The sequence below is a fragment of the Salpingoeca rosetta genome (genome assembly GCF_000188695.1).
Source record: "Salpingoeca rosetta unplaced genomic scaffold supercont1.19, whole genome shotgun sequence".
In the NCBI taxonomy this organism is placed as follows: domain Eukaryota; class Choanoflagellata; order Craspedida; family Salpingoecidae; genus Salpingoeca; species Salpingoeca rosetta.
Window position 1 is genome coordinate 952,100 of NW_004754915.1, and position 17,043 is coordinate 969,142.

General features: G+C 54.5%; 5 protein-coding genes across 5 annotated transcripts in view; 1 reads left to right on the forward strand and 4 right to left on the reverse strand.

Moving 5' to 3' along the window:
* The window catches only part of PTSG_12658 (uncharacterized protein), a gene marked incomplete at its 3' end in the record, with an annotated part of 1,862 nt that extends 1,034 nt beyond the window's left edge, over positions 1–828 (reverse strand). Inside the window, exons 1-2 of the mRNA XM_004991686.1 lie at positions 396–828; positions 162–203 (exon numbers count right to left, since the gene is read on the reverse strand). Of these exons, the coding sequence (XP_004991743.1) occupies positions 162–203; positions 396–807 (454 nt within the window). The 5' untranslated portion in view covers positions 808–828. The remainder of the gene's footprint in view (positions 1–161; positions 204–395) is intronic.
* A 517-nt stretch (positions 829–1,345) lies between these two features.
* On the reverse strand, positions 1,346–2,641 carry PTSG_12659 (uncharacterized protein; the record flags this gene model as incomplete). The annotated part of the gene is made up of 1 exon (XM_004991687.1): positions 1,346–2,641. The coding sequence occupies one exon, from the start codon at positions 2,639–2,641 to the stop codon at positions 1,346–1,348; it is 1,296 nt and encodes a 431-aa protein (XP_004991744.1).
* Positions 2,642–3,058: 417 nt separating this feature from the next.
* On the reverse strand, positions 3,059–8,548 carry PTSG_07943 (tetratricopeptide repeat protein 30; the record flags this gene model as incomplete). The annotated part of the gene is made up of 19 exons (XM_004991688.1): positions 3,059–3,192; positions 3,407–3,476; positions 3,639–3,746; positions 4,069–4,203; positions 4,499–4,594; positions 4,947–5,213; positions 5,525–5,631; positions 5,881–6,042; positions 6,321–6,390; positions 6,567–6,677; positions 6,964–7,028; positions 7,136–7,211; positions 7,328–7,379; positions 7,538–7,578; positions 7,705–7,797; positions 7,902–7,962; positions 8,104–8,174; positions 8,290–8,355; positions 8,495–8,548. 19 exons carry the CDS (start codon positions 8,546–8,548, stop codon positions 3,059–3,061), a joined length of 1,839 nt encoding a protein of 612 aa, XP_004991745.1.
* Positions 8,549–8,676: 128 nt separating this feature from the next.
* On the forward strand, positions 8,677–9,890 carry PTSG_07944 (uncharacterized protein). The gene is made up of 3 exons (XM_004991689.1): positions 8,677–8,814; positions 9,025–9,148; positions 9,350–9,890. Exons 1-3 carry the CDS (start codon positions 8,758–8,760, stop codon positions 9,691–9,693), a joined length of 525 nt encoding a protein of 174 aa, XP_004991746.1. The 5' UTR covers positions 8,677–8,757; the 3' UTR covers positions 9,694–9,890.
* Positions 9,891–9,932: 42 nt separating this feature from the next.
* Positions 9,933–15,328, reverse strand: PTSG_07945 (TKL protein kinase; the record flags this gene model as incomplete). Its single annotated transcript, XM_004991690.1, has 10 exons — positions 9,933–11,421; positions 12,215–13,323; positions 13,464–13,547; positions 13,666–13,749; positions 13,866–14,075; positions 14,179–14,218; positions 14,325–14,466; positions 14,600–14,683; positions 14,809–14,871; positions 15,294–15,328. The coding sequence occupies 10 exons, from the start codon at positions 15,326–15,328 to the stop codon at positions 10,621–10,623; spliced, it is 2,652 nt and encodes an 883-aa protein (XP_004991747.1). The 3' UTR covers positions 9,933–10,620.
* Between the last annotated feature and the right edge of the window lie 1,715 nt (positions 15,329–17,043).

The window sequence follows — 17,043 nt, forward strand, 5'->3', positions numbered from 1 at the left end:
TGTCGTGTGTGTGTCTGTGTGTGTGTGTGTGTGTGTGTGTGTGTGTGTGTGTGTGTGTGTGTGTGTGTCCGTGTCTGTATGCATCACAGACACGCACAGACACACACGCACACACGCGCGCGCACACACACAGACACACACACACACTCGATCACTCGCACCTTGCTGTTGCCATCGCTCCACAACGTTTGGGTTAACGTATCCTGTCATGGTGTGTTGATGCCATGTGGACGTGAGCGCGATGGAAGCATGGCAGGCGGTAGTCCATTGCGCGCACACATCACATCACATCACAGCACACACACACGCACACACACACACACACACACACACACATCACACACACACACATCACACACACACACACACACACACGCGCGCGCGCGCATCCACACCTGTGCCGCCTGGTTGCTGTGTTTGCAGTGCAACGCCGCAGCCGGCGCATTGAACCGGCAGCCTGTGCTGGTCATTCTTGATGGCCGTCACGTGGTCGCTACTGTCGTTGTTGTTGGCATCATCCGCACGCACCCCACGCGCAACGTGCAACCGAGCCGTGAAACGGTTCAAGGGCGGTGTAACGACGCTGCGACGCAACGCATGCACGCGACCTCTCCTGGCAGCAGCGATCGCAGCGAGCGACAAGCGGCCATGTGCAGCCATGCCGCGTGCCACCACACGACCACAACACCTCATCATCGTTGTTGTTGTCTCGTTTCCGGATTTGCGTTGACCGTGGGCGTGTTGTGGTGTGATGTGTTGTTGGGTGATTTGATGACAGTGTGACACGGCAATGCCATTCACGGGCATGGCATACACACATCAGAAAGGAGGAACAGTGCAAGTACTACGGAATCAAGTCGATCATGGAACAAAGCACACCCAAGCAAGCAAGCAAGCCAGTGATGAAGGCAATAAACGGTGAGGGATCAGAAGGTGGTTGTGATAACTCGACTCAAAAGAAGGTGTCATGAAGCAGTAGAGGGCCCGAAGCGGGGCGCCAGAGGGGGGAGATGAGATACGCAAAGAGGGGCGCCAACGAACAAGCTCAACCGTGCAGCAGACTGACGGTAAGAAGTCGGAACAGACTTTACCATGGTTGAAAATACTGCTGGGAGCAAAAGAGGAAGAATGAAAGGCCCACGATAGAAGAACGTGACATGATGGTTAACGCAGGAGAAGAAAGGGAAGCGCACGGTGGACGTGAAACCAGGGGAGGAGCCGCTCAACTGGCCCGTTGCAATTGTGGGCGCTGTGGTCGTGATGCGGCGATACATCGCATGGTGGACTTTGGCCAGCACGAATGCACACGAGCACCAACACGAGAACCATCAGCGGCACGCGGGCATCAGCAGCCAATGCGGATGTTGCGGCACCACCAGCTGCGCTGGTTCCCGCCGCGAATCGCCATCTCCACCGTGCGGATGGCGTGGGCCCGGTGAGTGTCCCTGAGGAACTGGATCCAGTCGGGCGAGTTGAGGGAGAAGGCGGTTGAGACGAGCGCATCAGCACCTCGGGTGAACACGTCGAGCGTGAAGCGCCCAAAGCTGAACGACTGCGGCATGGGCAAGGTGACCACGGGGCCAAGGTGCTGCTGGTGGTTGCAACGAATGCCTACCCGATCGGTGGCGGCGCTCACGCGCTGCCAAATGGGATTGCTGCGGTCAAATGGCAGCGACACAATGTCCGTGTCGATGCGGTACACAATCATGTTGCTGGTGCGGCGAGCAATGGCAGACAGCGGCGGGCTGTTGAAGCCGACGGCACAGCCGCGGCCTTCCGCAGCCTGCACGCCAGCCAGCGCCCCGCCGAGGCTGTGGCCGGTGAACATGACGATGCGGGCGTCGGGCATGGCTGCGCGGGCACGGGTGACAATGTCGCGGGCCTGCTGCATGTACGAGGCCGGCGTGTTACTGCAGAACATCTGGAAGTTCTGCGCCCAGTCACCAACATCGGTGAAGCGTGTGCCCATGAAGGTAAGCACACGAGCAGAGTTCGGCCGCACGCGGACGTGGTCACGCAGCCAGCCGTGCTGGAAGGTGCCCACGGCAAACACGAGCGCGCGCACTCGAAAGGATGCCAAGTGGTTCGTTGCCACGTCCTCGGGCTGGTTGCGGAAGTTCTGCCAGTTGTACACGCGGTCGGAGAAGCCCGCCAGCTCAAGCAAGGTGTCCCTGGGCCAGTTGTTTTGGCACACAAGGCTACGGCGAGATCGTGTTGTGTTGTTGCTGTTGTTGCTGTCGCCGTTGATCCCTTGCTCTTCTTGCTCATCTTCTTCGGCGTCAGCTTGCTCCAGCAGGCTTTGCATCTCGTCCAGGTCCATGTAGTTTGCAAAGGAGTCTTCCTCCAAGTGGCTGTTGTAGTCAACCTCGCGCACGTCGACCTCGTTAATCTCGTGCGTCACGACAGCAACGGACGCGCCGTCCTCATACTTGTGCTCGCGCAAAGCAACCGGCACGGCAACAGCCACCACCAGCGCCACAACAACCACGCCAACCAGAAGCCACTTCTGCGTCCGGCTCAGCACGCTGCCTGAAGAAGACGCTGTTGTCAGCGGCACAACAACGTCGTCTTCCTCCTCTGCTGCCAGCTGGGCGCCCGCTTCGTCCTCAGGGACGAGCAGCTTGTAGTCCGTCGATGACATTGGTGGGTCGGTCGGTCGTTTTGGCTGTTGGAGACGTGGAGGGTGGTGGAAAGTGTGCGTGTGTGTGGCTTGGTCGTCCTGGAGCAACCACCCAAACAAAGAGACAATAGCAGCGGTCAAAACTGCTGTGCCTTTTTTCCCTCGTTTGGGAGAGAGTCGTAGCGAAAGTTGAGCTATCCGCCGAAACGCGACTGAATTCAGCCTAAACGTGGGCGCACGCATTGTGTTATTCGTGCACGGAATTCGAGGTGGATGCATCGAAAAGTTTTTAATTTGTCTGGAACGAAGAACAACTCACATGCGAGCATCGGAGCGGACGCGCGAGCGAGCGAGCAGAAAAGGAGAAGAGAAGAGGAGAAGAAGGAGAGAAGGAACGCAGGCGCCAGGCAGATGCAGGGGACATGTGTGGTGGTGTCATCAGGTGCGGAGGACGCGTTGGAAGAGGTCCTTGAGATACCGCGCCTCAAAGGCGATCGTGTGGCGGCCAAGATCAATGGGCTCGTCCGAGAACAGCGGCAGCTGGTCCAGCGTTGGGATCACGCGCCCGTGCTCTGATATGTTGTTGGGTGAAGCGAGAACAGGGGGTCAGGAAAAGGAGATCAGGATGGAAGGCATTGCTTGGTAATGGTAGGGTACAACAACTAAAAACAATATCATGCTGATTGTGGACGTCAGAAAGTGTGAAACAGCACGAACACAATGACTCGAAACAACGACACACAAACGCACAAACACATGCACACAAACACACACACACATGCGTACCTTCACATGCGTCGAAAAAGTCCACAATGTCCATGGAGACGGGATCCGGCAGGGTGATCATCTGCTTGGCCTGTTGTAAACACGTCCATTTTGAAATCACACACGCACAGGTGTGTACGTGAGTACAAGCACAAAAGCTCAAGTACAAGCACGAGCACAGGTACAACCATAACAGCAGGTGCAACAGAACACAACACGCAAGACGCGTGTGTGGGTTGCTGGCGGGACACACCATTCCCTCTGTGAGGGCGAGGAAGCAGCGCTTTGCGTAAGACCACGTCTCCCATCCAAGCTTCTTGTCGTACGGCTCCAGGCTCTTGATCACCCGCGAAATGCCAAACTGGCAGGCAGAGCAAGGAGGAGGAGAGGAGAACGTGAGTGTCGTGTGTGTGTGTGTGTGTGTGTGTGTGTGTGTGTGTGTGTGTGTGTGTGTGTGTGTGTGTGTGTGTGTGTGTGTGTGTGTGTGTGTGTGTTTGTGTGTTTGTTTGTTTGTGTTTGTTTGTCTGTCTGTATGGTCATGTGTGTGTGTGCGTATGTGTGTGTGTGTGTTTGTTTGTGTTGGTTTGTCTGTCTGTATGGTCATGTGTGTGTATTTTCCTGCCGCGAACGTGTCACAGTTCGACCGTCCAACCGTCGTGCATCGCACGGTGAAAGGTGCGCACCTGGAAGTTGCCCTTTGCGCAATAGAGGGTGCCGATGACAAGGTTGACGATGCACAGGTGGTACACCTTCCTGTCCGGATCTTCGTACATGGAGTTCTCCTCCTCGCGCTCCAACTTGCGCATCAGCTCCTCAGCCTAGTCGGGGAGGGGAGAGGGCGAGAGTGAGGCAAACGTGAGGAAGGTGGAGGGGCTACAAGTACGGTGACAACAACGCGCGTCAAACGCACACACACACACACGCACGCACGCACGCACGCACACACACACACACACACACACACACACACACACACACACCACAAGCATGTGTACGCACGTTTTCGTTCCGGCTGTTCCCGATGTAGGCGACACAGAGGTGGGCGACAATGACGGCGGAAATGTCGAGAAGATTTTCCAGGTTTTTATGCACAATGGGCTAGTAGAAGCCCACGGCCTCCTTGTACTTGGCCTGCGCAAACAGCACGTGCGCCACATTCAGCTTCCACACGTCGTGCTCGTTGCAGAACTCAACAGACTTGCGGAAAATCTGCAATTCGGGGGTGGGGGGGGGTGTAGTGGTGTGGATGGGGTGAGATGGATATGTGGGGGGGGGGCTGCGAAACGATGATGATGATGATGATGATGATGATGATGATGATGATGATGATGATGATGATGATGATGATGATGATGATGACGATGATGATGATGATGATGATGATGATGATGATGATGATGATGATGATGATGATGATGATGATGATGATGATGATGATGATGATGATGATGATGATGATGATGATGATGATGATGATGATGGAGATCCACACGAACGATGCGCAGTGGTGTTCGCAAACATCCAACACACACACACACAGCACCAAGTACCTCCGCCTCACCTTCTCGACCTGCACGTAGTTCTTCATGTCCCAGTAGATCTTGGCCTGCGCCATGAGCACGGGGATGTACCGCTCAATGGCGTCATCGTAGGCGTTGACGTGGCGCTTGACAGCATCGTCGTCCGACTGCTGGCGGGCCTCCTGCACCTGCCGCGTCAGCGTGCGCAGCTTCTCCGTGTGCTTGACGGCCATATCGTCGAACCGCCGGAACGCCTCCTCTGGCGACGCCTGGCGTGTGATGGTCGCATCAAGAAACTCATACAGGTACTGCAGGTTGGGGTGGAGGTGAGGGGGAAGGGGGGAAAGGGGGAGTGTGGAGGAGGGAAGACAGCACAAAAGCGGTGAAGGGGGGAGGGTGAGTGGAAATTGCTTGTTGGTGCGGTGATCATGGTGAAAGAAGGTGTGAAATGAGGCTGAGCGAAGCGAACACAGGCTGATAACTCATACAAAAGCACACACACACACAAGCACACATAAGCACATGTATACATGCACATAAGCACACACACACACATGCACACACACACACACACACACACACACAAAACAAACAAACACAAACGAGCGCGTGGCCATACCCTTGAGAGGTGTTTGTATGTGAGAGCGGAGTTTTCTGCCATGACATCTGCGGCGAGATCAAAGTGCTCGTACTTGCAGTACAGCAGCAGGAGATTGCCAAACGTCTCTACGCAGCACGACGCAGCAAAGGACGAGGATGGAGAGGTGGAGTTAGGACATGGCGCACAAAGGGAGGGTGGTACCAATGGTAATCGCAGTGGTGGTGGAGCACAATGCAAGGTGATGACGTGACAGAATGCAAGGCGATGTTGACAACACAACAGACTGCAACTACAGCCAGCCCAGTCACCACCACCAACACCACCACCAACACCACCACCACCACCAACACCACCACCACTACCACCACGTGTACCTGGCGGGCACGGGTTCTGCTGCAGCAGGAACTGGAGCTTCTCAAACCCTGCCTCCGGGTCGTCCTCCATGTTCATGAGCGCCTGGTTGTGCAGCGAGACCGCGTCGAGTTCTTCGTCCAGGCGCGGCGGCATGTCCGTCAGCGCCTCGCACGCAGCGTCAACTGGCGATTTGAGAGGGGGGGGTAGGTATTGGGAGTGGGAGATGGCAGCGTGAGGGAGGAAGGAAGCGTGTTTGTTCTTGTGTGTGTGCATGTGTGTGTATGTGTATGTGTGTGTGTGCGTGCGTGCGTGTGTGTGTGTGTGTGTGTGTGTGTGTGTGTGTGTGTGTGTGTGTGTGTGTGTGTGTGTGTGTGTGTGTGTGTTATTGTTTGTAGTATGAGGCGGTACAGGGTGGAAGGAGGAGCAAGAGGGATGGTGTGCGAGGTCGGGGTGCGTGTACCGTTTCTGAGGTCGTATTCGATGGCGGCCTTGAGGTTGAACGCTTCAATCAGCGCCGTGTCGTGCAGCACCTGAACACACAGGAAACACATATCCTCAATGGTAAGCGGAGGTGGAATGGCAGGAAGGACAGGGAACAGGCGCAAGAAGGAAGCACAATGGCGCACGTGAAGATGCGCACGCACATACAAACAAGGGTGTGCAAACACAAATACAAATACACACACACCACAAGGACGTGGCACACCTTTGTGTTTCCGACGCTGCGGACCTCAATGCCCTCTGTCGCCATTCCGACCGACAGCTCCGGATGCTCGCGAATGCCGCGCTCAATAATGTCCGCAATGTGTTTCAAGGCCTGCCCCAGGGGGGGGGATGCACGTGGAGAAGTGGGGAGCGGGACGAGGAATCGTGTATGTGTGTGTGTGTGTGTGTGTGTGTGTGTGTGTGTGTGTGTGTGTGTGTGTGTGTGTGTAGCGGATGCAATGTGGTGGTGTTGTTGTGGAGGTGTGTTGAGCGTATAAGGACGAGTCATGTGGCGGTGGCGAGGTGGAGACGGGACGCATGCGACTGCAGTGTGAGGAGGGATCAACCAGTGCAGCGTGCAGGGCATGTGTGTGGTGTTACAGCGACTGTGTGCTCACCTGCGCGTATTGCTTGAGGCGGTAGTGGCAGAGGGCGATGTTGTACGACAGCTGCGGCTGGTAGCCTGGTAGTGACGGTGGAAGGCAAGTGAAGGAGGTCAACGGATGGGTTTGGAAAGAAGGTAGGCTCATGACATCATGGGGTCTTCAGCGGCCAATGCACGTGTAGTACTACCTGCGAGGTTGATGGCCTGCTGAAACTTCTCCCGCGCTTCCTCAAACCGGCTCTCCGCAACAAGCAGGCAACCCTATCATTTGTATATGTGTGTGTGTGCGGTGAAAAGGTTAGAAAAAGAGGCGTTGGGAACCCAATTGTCGAAGGCACTCGTGCACGAGATACAATATGACACGGCTGTGCTCGAACCTCGTTGACCACTGTGTCGACATCATCCGGCGGGCACTGTTCAACCATCGACCTGATGTTCACACGTATACATGGTGTAAGCAAGCAAAAGTGCGAGGAGTGTTACAGGAATGAACACCATGACGTGTGCTTGATACACAGGGCGATACAAGTTGGCACGTCCCCAGCAAGCAATAGTGAGTAGCACGCGACCAGCGCCACGCGTCTCACCGTGCTGCTGCAAGATCCTCCTTGCCGTGAGCAATAGCAGCCTGAAAGTCGCGTACGCGAAATGTGAGCTCAAGGGAGAGGCAAGTGCACGGGGACTGGGGATCACAAACGGCGAAGATACACATTCACAATTCAGCACACACACACACACACACACATACACGTACCTGTAGCTTCATGATCTCTGTGTGCAGGTCTGGGTTATCGAGCTTGACAACCACGTCCATGGCCTCATCATACAGGCACGCTTTGTACAGCGCCTGGAAGAGAGGACAGCGGATGCGTGAGTGTGGTGCAGTGGCGTGTGCTGAGGGGAAGAAGAAGGTACACACGACTCTTGACGCACGTAAACGTGGTGCCACACCTGTGCGTGATAGAGGCGGTAGCAGTCATACTCGGGAAACTCGTTGGACAGCCTCTCGTAACTGCAAATTAAGTTCACCAAGGCGAAGCAAGGTGAGCAAGACGCATGTACGCACACATACATACAATGGCCTTCTCGCGAACGCACGCACACACACACACGAACAGCAGTACACATGCACACACATACATGTTCTACCCACCATTCTGCGGCGCCGTAAAAGTCTTGCATGTGAAAGTAGCAGTATGCCAACAACGACAGCGCTGCTTGTGACTGCGGTGGCGTGGATAAGGCAAGAAGATGCTGTGAGTAGACCCCCAAATGTTCGCAGTACAGACAACAGGAAGCACAAGACAGTAGTGAAGTGCAGAATGCCTTGGAAGCTTACGTTTGGGTGGTTGTGCAGCTGAACCTGCAGGATCTTGGCAGCCTGCTGGTACTGCTTCTCCTTGATCTGTGTGGTGATGTCATTTGTGGAGTGAGAGGAGTGGTTGTGGTGCCCAACAACAGCCACGAATCGTCAAAAAACACGCACATGAACACACATGCACACACACGCACACACAAGTGTGCGAGCAGGAAAGTACTCGCACCATGCCATAGATGGTCTCGGTGTATTTGCCATCCGCCACCCTCGGCGTCGCCATGGTCGGTGGTGGGCTTGTTTGTTGTTTTGTGGTGGCAGACAGACAGACGGTTTTTCGGCTTGTTCGTCGCCAACGAATTGGGAGGATTATGGACGCTGCCCGGCAAAAATCTACATTTCAAGGCAAGAGAGAAGAGGAACAGCAGGCAGGAGGAAGAGAAGACACGAAGCAACTCACACAACAACTCCGCAACCACATCACAGATCGCGATGATGATGTCTGCGACGACGTGGCTGCTGCGCCGCAAGTTCCCGACAGTGCAGCAGGTTTGTTTTGCTGCAAAATGAATGAGAAAGGAGTAGCAAAGGCGGCGGGGGAAACGAGAAGGTGCTGTTTACTTGCAAGGGCAACAACGCAAATGACAGCGTGTGGCAAACACAACACACACACACGCACACACACACACACACTCACTCACTCACACACTCACTCACTCACACACACACACATACACACACCATGCATCCTCACAACAGATGCAGACGGACGAGCTGGATCAATTGGACAAGAAGAAGCGCATCCTGCTTGACGTTCGGCCAGAAGAAGAGTACGCCATCAGCCATCTTCCAGATGCCATTCGCGTAGATCCAGACAACGTTGGTGAGTGTGTGTGTGTGTGTGATTGGTTGTGGGTATGTGCTTGGGTGAAAACGGAGAGAGTAGGTTGCAGGATTTGGAGCGATGCCCTTGGGGTCGCCTTTCCCTTCAACTTCGCCCTCACACACACACACACGCACACACACACACACACACACACACACACACACACACACACACACACACACACACACACACACACAGAGCAAGCACAGGAAGCGCTGAGGGAAAAGGGGTACAAGCCTGGAACGCCAGTCGTCTGCTACTGCAGCGTCGGGTACAGGTCAAGTAAACTGGCACAGATGCTTGCCGAAGCATCAACGCAGGCCGCCGCCCCCACAGATTCCACGGCAACGACGCAAGAGGGCAAGGACAACGCGTGTAAAGTGGACCCCAAAGACTGCTACAACTTGGAGGGCTCCATCTTCAAGTGGGCAAACGAAGGCCGGCCCATCACCAACACTAGCGGCGGCACCGCCAACAAGGTGCACCCATACAACGGCGTCTTCGGCCATCTCCTCGACGCAAACCTGCGCCACCAACTCTGATCCTATGTTGCGTGTGGGACGTGTACTGGAGTGCGGTGGTGATTTTCGTTGCTGCTGCCACGCCATGTTTGCCAGTTACTTCCTTTTCTTGTTACAACCCCCTTTCTTACTGTCCGCTGCCCCAACGCACCGCCTTGGATGCCTTACCTGCCTTTTTCTTGCGTTTGCATTAATCGAATCCCACCGAAGTTCCAACACCTCCTTCGTTGCGCTGCACAACAGCGCTACAGTTTCGCAGTTTCGGGGGAACGCTGTATTGTATGACCAGAGATGGAACAGAGCGTAACGGGCGGGGAGGAGAAAGGTGAATGAAGGCTGTGGGGGAGGACAAGCGACGACGGAAAGGCGACATTCAGTATGGAAGGGCAAAACAACGGGCGCATGGTCGGGGGACGAAAAGCGGGAAGGACGAAAAGTGGAGGGGGAACGGGAAGGACCACTGGACCACCAAACAGAAACAAGTGTGCTTGGGAGGAAACGGTGAACCAAAGGCAGCTGTAACGTGCCAACACGTGAAAGGACCGACAAAGGCACACGACAGGATGACGAAGAATCTACACGCACTGCAGAGGAAAGTTGATAGCACCGTAAACTGACAAGGCGGGCACTTGCCGTGTCTCCTCACAAGAACAAAGAAATACAACAAGAGCCGGTGTGCTCGTGCCTGCGCAACGAAAGGAAAGAATGGAAGCTTGCAAAAATGTTGTACCGTCAACAAACGCAGCAGAATGGCAGAAGACTATCCAGCACCATGGAACAAGGAAGCGACAAAGCAACAAAGCAACAATCTGCCATGATACAGCAATGGCAAGCGTGAACTGAGAGTGTGAAGGAGGGGGATGACGAGACGAGACGCCTAGATGTAACACCGAACCAGTGACGCAACACCACCACCCTTGTTGGCGCACGGGTGGCGGGCTGTTGCGTTCAGGCCTCAAACACGAGGATGCCGCGCACGAGGACACAGGACGGGTCGTTGATCACAATCTCGGCGGCTGTGCGCTTGCTGGCCCATTCTGTGGGTGCGAGGGGGAATGCGTCAGCCTTGCTGCCGGTGCTGAAATCGACGACGGCAACATGGGCGTCGTGTCCGCCAACGAGCGGCTTGCCGTTAAAGGTGACAGCGTCCGGCACTGGGTATGGGTTGCCATACTGCACGTCACACACCAGGACCACCCGGAACTGCTTGCCTGCAGGCAAATTCAGGTGCTGCAGCTCAGGCGGCACATCCTTACACTTCTTCGTGTACTCGAGAGCATAGTCGAGGTCGTGCGTAAAGTAGAAGCCAGCACCGTACCAGCCATTGTCAGTCTTCTGCAGCTGTGCGAAATCGCCGCCCAGGATGCTCATAGCAACTTTGAATGACGGCACGCCGTGGAACACGCGCTGCAGGCGAAGATGCACATCGGGCTGCATCATGGCCTGGTCCAGCACCTTGTACGATGAAGCGCCAGCAGGGTGGAGAGTGACTTGAGCAAGGACAGCAGCCTCCTCGGCGTTGGTGGGCGCACCCGTTGCCGTATCGATCTTGTACTTGGGATGGAACGGGTGGTTGGCGCTGCTCATGTGGCCAAGATAACGGGTCTGGTTGCGGTGAACTGCGCCGTTGAAGGCAGCGTTCTTCTGGCTGCACTGCACAACAACGACACCAGTTACAGCCTTGCCAAAGGGCTGCAGAGGAGCTGCTGTTGCTTCATCACTTGAGCGGCCGCCAGCTTCCGTGATCATCTGTCGTGTGGTTGTGGGGTGGGAGACAAGAGAAGAGTGGGTGACCGGTGAGTGTGAAAGGGAGTGATGAAGGGATGGGATGAAGGGGCGTGATTAACATGTCGCAGCAACCCATTGCTTCACACGAATACGCGCGCACACACACACACACACACACACACACACACACACACACGATCTCACCTGTTTGGCGATGGCGATGCCCTTGTCGTGGGCAGCGCCAACCGCAGCAATGCGCACGGACGCGCGTGTTGGATGAGTCACCATGAACGACTGCAGTGGTTCGAGGACGTCCGGCTGCCACTTCCACGCCGCATTGGCAGGACCGTGCAGCTGCTCGTGTTGCTGTTCCATATCAACTGCATGCTGTTCTTTGGCGGCTGTGTACTGCCCACCCAGCGTGCCTTGCAGCTGAACAAAGGAAGGTCGATTACCGCTCACATCAAAGCACTGGCCAAGCACCTGCTGCACCGCATCGCTCAGCCTGCGACCATCAACCTCAACGTCGAGTGGAAGGTATCAACTGGAAGTCCCAAGATCGGGGGCCAAAGGGCTGCAGAGGAGCTGCTGTTGCTTCATCACTTGAGCGGCCGCCAGCTTCCGTGATCATCTGTCGTGTGGTTGTGGGGTGGGAGACAAGAGAAGAGTGGGTGACCGGTGAGTGTGAAAGGGAGTGATGAAGGGATGGGATGAAGGGGCGTGATTAACATGTCGCAGCAACCCATTGCTTCACACGAATACGCGCGCACACACACACACACACACACACACACACACACACACACGATCTCACCTGTTTGGCGATGGCGATGCCCTTGTCGTGGGCAGCGCCAACCGCAGCAATGCGCACGGACGCGCGTGTTGGATGAGTCACCATGAACGACTGCAGTGGTTCGAGGACGTCCGGCTGCCACTTCCACGCCGCATTGGCAGGACCGTGCAGCTGCTCGTGTTGCTGTTCCATATCAACTGCATGCTGTTCTTTGGCGGCTGTGTACTGCCCACCCAGCGTGCCTTGCAGCTGAACAAAGGAAGGTCGATTACCGCTCACATCAAAGCACTGGCCAAGCACCTGCTGCACCGCATCGCTCAGCCTGCGACCATCAACCTCAACGTCGAGTGGAAGGTATCTGCCCTTCTCATACGCTCTGGCAATTGTGGAGATGTTCGCGCCACCCAGAGCAGCGTATTTGCCGTGGTGCCATGGTTTGATGTTGAGGAACAGCTCCCACACGAGAACGGCAAAGGAAAACACGTCCGTGTCCATGCGGAGCTCCTGTCCCTCCAACAGCTGTTCCGGCGATGCCCACAGCGGTGTGCCACCACCATGTGTCAGCACGGACTTGTCTGCCGACTTGAAGGTGCTCAGGCCAAAGTCCGTCACCTTGGCGGAGAGTGATGCGTCCAGCAGCACGTTGGGCGACTTGAGGTCGCGGTGCACGACGTTGTGGGCGTGCAGGAAAGCCATGGCACATGCCACCTCGAAAGCAATGCGCAGGCGGGTTGGCCCATCAAGCGGTTGCTTCTTCACGTGCAACAAGTCGTAGAGGGACCCGTTCTCGGCCCAACTCAGCACAAAGGCCAGCGTCTGGCTTTGCTCATCGTGGGTGAGGCCAAGGAAGTGCACAATGTTGGGATGACGGAGGGAGAGCAGGATGAGCGCCTCGCGTCGCAGCTGCTTCAAGTGGTCTGGAATGTCCTCAGACCCGGCAACGCATGCAATGATCTCGGGGAGGCGAGGGCGATTCTGCACTGGGGTTTGCTTGAGAGCAACCGGCTGTCCTGCCAGCTCTGCCTTGAAGAGAGAACCAAAGGCGCCACCAACTTGCTTGCCGTTGATGTCGAAAACTCGCACTTTTCCCACAAAACGGGACGACGGGATGTTCAGGTTCAACACGCCCTCTGTATGCAGACGCAAGAGGTGGTATGCAGACGATGAGGCGATGAAGGCGAGAACCGCGTGGGTTGCAGATTTCAAACACAACCAACGTAAGTGAAATGGACGTTGTGTAATTCGACACCACCAACAGAACTGCACTGACCGAGTTGCTCTTCCCAGTTGTCCTTGAGTTCTACGCGTGTCTTGAAGAAGGCGTTCTCCTGTGCCAACTGTTGTGAATGCGATTCTGGCACACAAGAAGAAGAGATGGGGTTGGAGTGAGGAGGAAAGCAACTGAGAAAACCAAAAAGAGAGCAGAGAGTAAACACCTGCACCGCGCTGTCAACAGTCACGCACAACATTACCAAAGTTCTTGACGATGTCTTCAGAGTTGCTGAGAGATTCACTCAGCGCAGTAACTTGCTGCTCAAGTTCGGCGATGCGCGCGTCTGAAGTGGGGTGGATGAGGGAGTTGAAAGATGTTGTGAGAGGAATGGGGAGCACGGGACAAAGGAGGGGGAGAGGATAGGTGCAGGTGGAAACGTTGGCAATCGCATCCACTCACCTGCATCATTGAGGGAGGATGTCTTGGACGCGAGTTGCTGCTGGACTGACTGGAGGTTCTGCTGCAGGCTCGAGACTTGCTGGTGCAACTTCGTGTTCTTCTGTTGTAGACTTGCAGTCTGCTTGCTGAGGCTGCCGTTCTTCTTCTGCAGCGCATTCTTTGCCTGCTTCAGCTTTGCGTTTGCTTGTTGGACCGCGCTGAGTTCTGCATCTGTGTCGTGCCCAGGTACACCGTGTCGTGTGGCGTGGCGTGGAAACATGAGACAGGCTGACGCACAGAAAGTGTGTATCGAAGCACGGTGGTGGTTGCTCACCTTTCTCTTGCAGCTTCTTCTTGAGCGCAGCAATCTCCGACTGGTATGAAAATACAATGTTGAAGGTGAATGCGTGAAACGTGTGAGATTGTGGGCACAATGGAAGAGCAATACAGGTCAAGTGCGGCTGGAGAGCGACAACGCACCGACGGCTTGGACGATGAGCCTGGCGAAGACGGGGGAGCGACTGCGTCGTATTTCGGGTGGGAAGGTTGCGGCGTGTTTTGCTGGCGGCGCTCGCTCATGCGCTTGTCAAACGCGTGTCTCGCATCTTCGTCCCTGTCGCGACTAATACAACAGCATTGAGGCAAACGGCAAGAGTGGTGTGGGCTCAGGCAGCAACATCGTCACGCAGTCGCTCGGCTTGGCGGGGGCTTATGTCGAAATACATTGCACGTATCAAACGGGATAATCAACGTACAACTTGACGGTGATGTTGCGATGGGGATCGAGCGCATTGGCGATGGTGATGGCGTGGTCGGCAGTCATCCAAACTCGGCTCAAACTGCAGGACGTAGAACAAAGAACTAGATTGTGAGAAGAAATGGTTGATGTGACATGTCCCCGAATGCAAGCCAATGGCAAAACGACATGCCATGCTTGAAAGCGCATAGGGCAGAGTGAACGTACTCCAGGGTCTGCAGGCGGTGGTTGGACTTGAGGGCAACAGCAAGGGCGTCGATGTACGCGTCACTGCGAAAGAGTGGAAGGCGAGCATTGATTGAACATAAGGAAAGTGTGAATCACACGAAACCACCACAAACCAAACGTATTCAGCGCATCATTGTCAATAATACAGTTCACGCTCGTGTGAGCGCGTGAGTATATGAGTGTGTGAGCGGGTCAGCTACAAGCATCCGTCACTCAACGCAAACTCACAACACTTGTCACCCAACAGAGTCCACAACACATGCACCCAAGTACTCAATTGCGCAAACAAACCTCGCTCAACCACAACAACAACACCAACCATCACAAACACACACCACACACTCCCATCACCTTCCTCAGCACAACACCATGTACAACGGACACAGCGGACAATCACAACACAAACACCAACAAACATCAACGCATGTGCAGGCTGCGAGTCAACGTACTTGCTGTTCAGTCACACGTTCCACGCAGCAACAAAGTTGTAGTTGCGCATTCAGCCGCAACGTCATGCCACGTCATCCCAAGAGCAACAAAACACAAAAAGCAACACAAACCAAACGTATGCAGCGCATCATCATCATCACATATACAGCGCATCTTCATCATCATCATCCACAATAGTACAGTACACTCTTGTGTGAGCGCGTGAGGCATATGAGTGTGTGAGCGGGTCAGCTACAATCATCCGTCACCCAACGCAAACTCACAACACTTGCCACCCAACAGAGTCCACAACACATGCACCCAAGCACTCAATTGCGCAAACAAACCACGCTCAACCACAACAACAACACCAACCATCGCAAACACACACACACACTCCCATCACCTTCCTCAGCACATTCACCATGCACAACGGACAATCACAACGGACAATCACAACACACACATCAACACAAACATCAACACATGTGCAGGCTGCGAGTCAACGTACTCGCTGTTCAGTCACACGTTCCACGCAGCAACAAAGTTGTAGTTGCGCATTCAGCCGCAACGTCATGCCATGCCACGTCATGTCGTGTCATGTCATGTCATGTCAAATGGTGGTTCCCAACAGCAACAAAACACAAAAAGCAACACATCATCATCATCATCGTCATCATCATCATCATCATCCACAATAGTACAGTACACTCTCGTGTGAGCGCGTGAGTATATGAGTGTGTGAGCGGGTCAGCTACAAGCATCCGTCACTCAACGCAAACTCACAACACTTGTCACCAACAGAGTCCACAACACATGCACCCAAGCACTCAATTGCGCAAACAACCCTCGCTCAACCACAACAACAACAACAACACCAACCATCACAAACACACACCACACACTCCCATCACCTTCCTCAGCACAACACCATGCACAACGGACAATCACAACGGACAATCACAACACACACATCAACACAAACATCAACACATGTGCAGGCTGCGAGTCAACGTACTCGCTGTTCAGTCACACGTTCCACGCAGCAACAAAGTTGTAGTTGCGCATTCAGCCGCAACGTCATGCCATGTCATGTCATGTCATGTCATGTCAAATGGTGGTTCCCAACAGCAACAAAACACAAAAAAGCAACACAAACCAAACGTATGCAGCGCACCATCATCATCATCATCATCCACAATAGTACAGTACACTCTCGTGTGAGCGCGTGAGTATATGAGTGTGTGAGCGGGTCAGATACAAGCCTCCGTCACCCAACGCAAACTCACAACACTTGTCACCAACAGAGTCCACAACACATGCACCCAAGTACTCAATTGCGCAAACAAACCTCGCTCAACCACAACAACAACAACAACACAAACCAACACAAACACATACCACACACTCCCATCACCTTCCTCAGCACAACACCATGCACAACGGACAATCACAACGGACAATCACAACACACACATCTACACACACACATCTACGCATGTGCAGGCTGCGAGTCAACGTACAGGCTTTTCAGTCACACGTTCCACGCAGCAACAAAGTTGTAGTTGCGCATTCAGCCGCAACGTCATGCCATGTCATGTCATGTCATGTCATGTCAAATGGTGGTTCCCAACAGCAACAAAACACAAAAAGCAACACAAACCAAACGTATGCAGCGCATCATCATCATCATCATCATCCACAATAGTACAGTACACTCTCGTGTGAGCGCGTGAGTATATGAGTGTGTGAGCGGGTCAGCTACAAGCCTCCGTCACCCAACGC

Excerpts from the sequence above, each read along its gene's own strand:
- PTSG_07944 (XM_004991689.1), top strand. The coding sequence starts at position 8,758 with ATGATGATGTCTGCGACGACGTGGCTGCTGCGCCGCAAGTTCCCGACA. Across the intron at positions 8,815-9,024 it reads AGTTCCCGACAGTGCAGCAG|ATGCAGACGGACGAGCTGGA; the intron begins GTTTGTTTTGCT and ends TCCTCACAACAG. Across the intron at positions 9,149-9,349 it reads CGTAGATCCAGACAACGTTG|AGCAAGCACAGGAAGCGCTG; the intron begins GTGAGTGTGTGT and ends ACACACACACAG.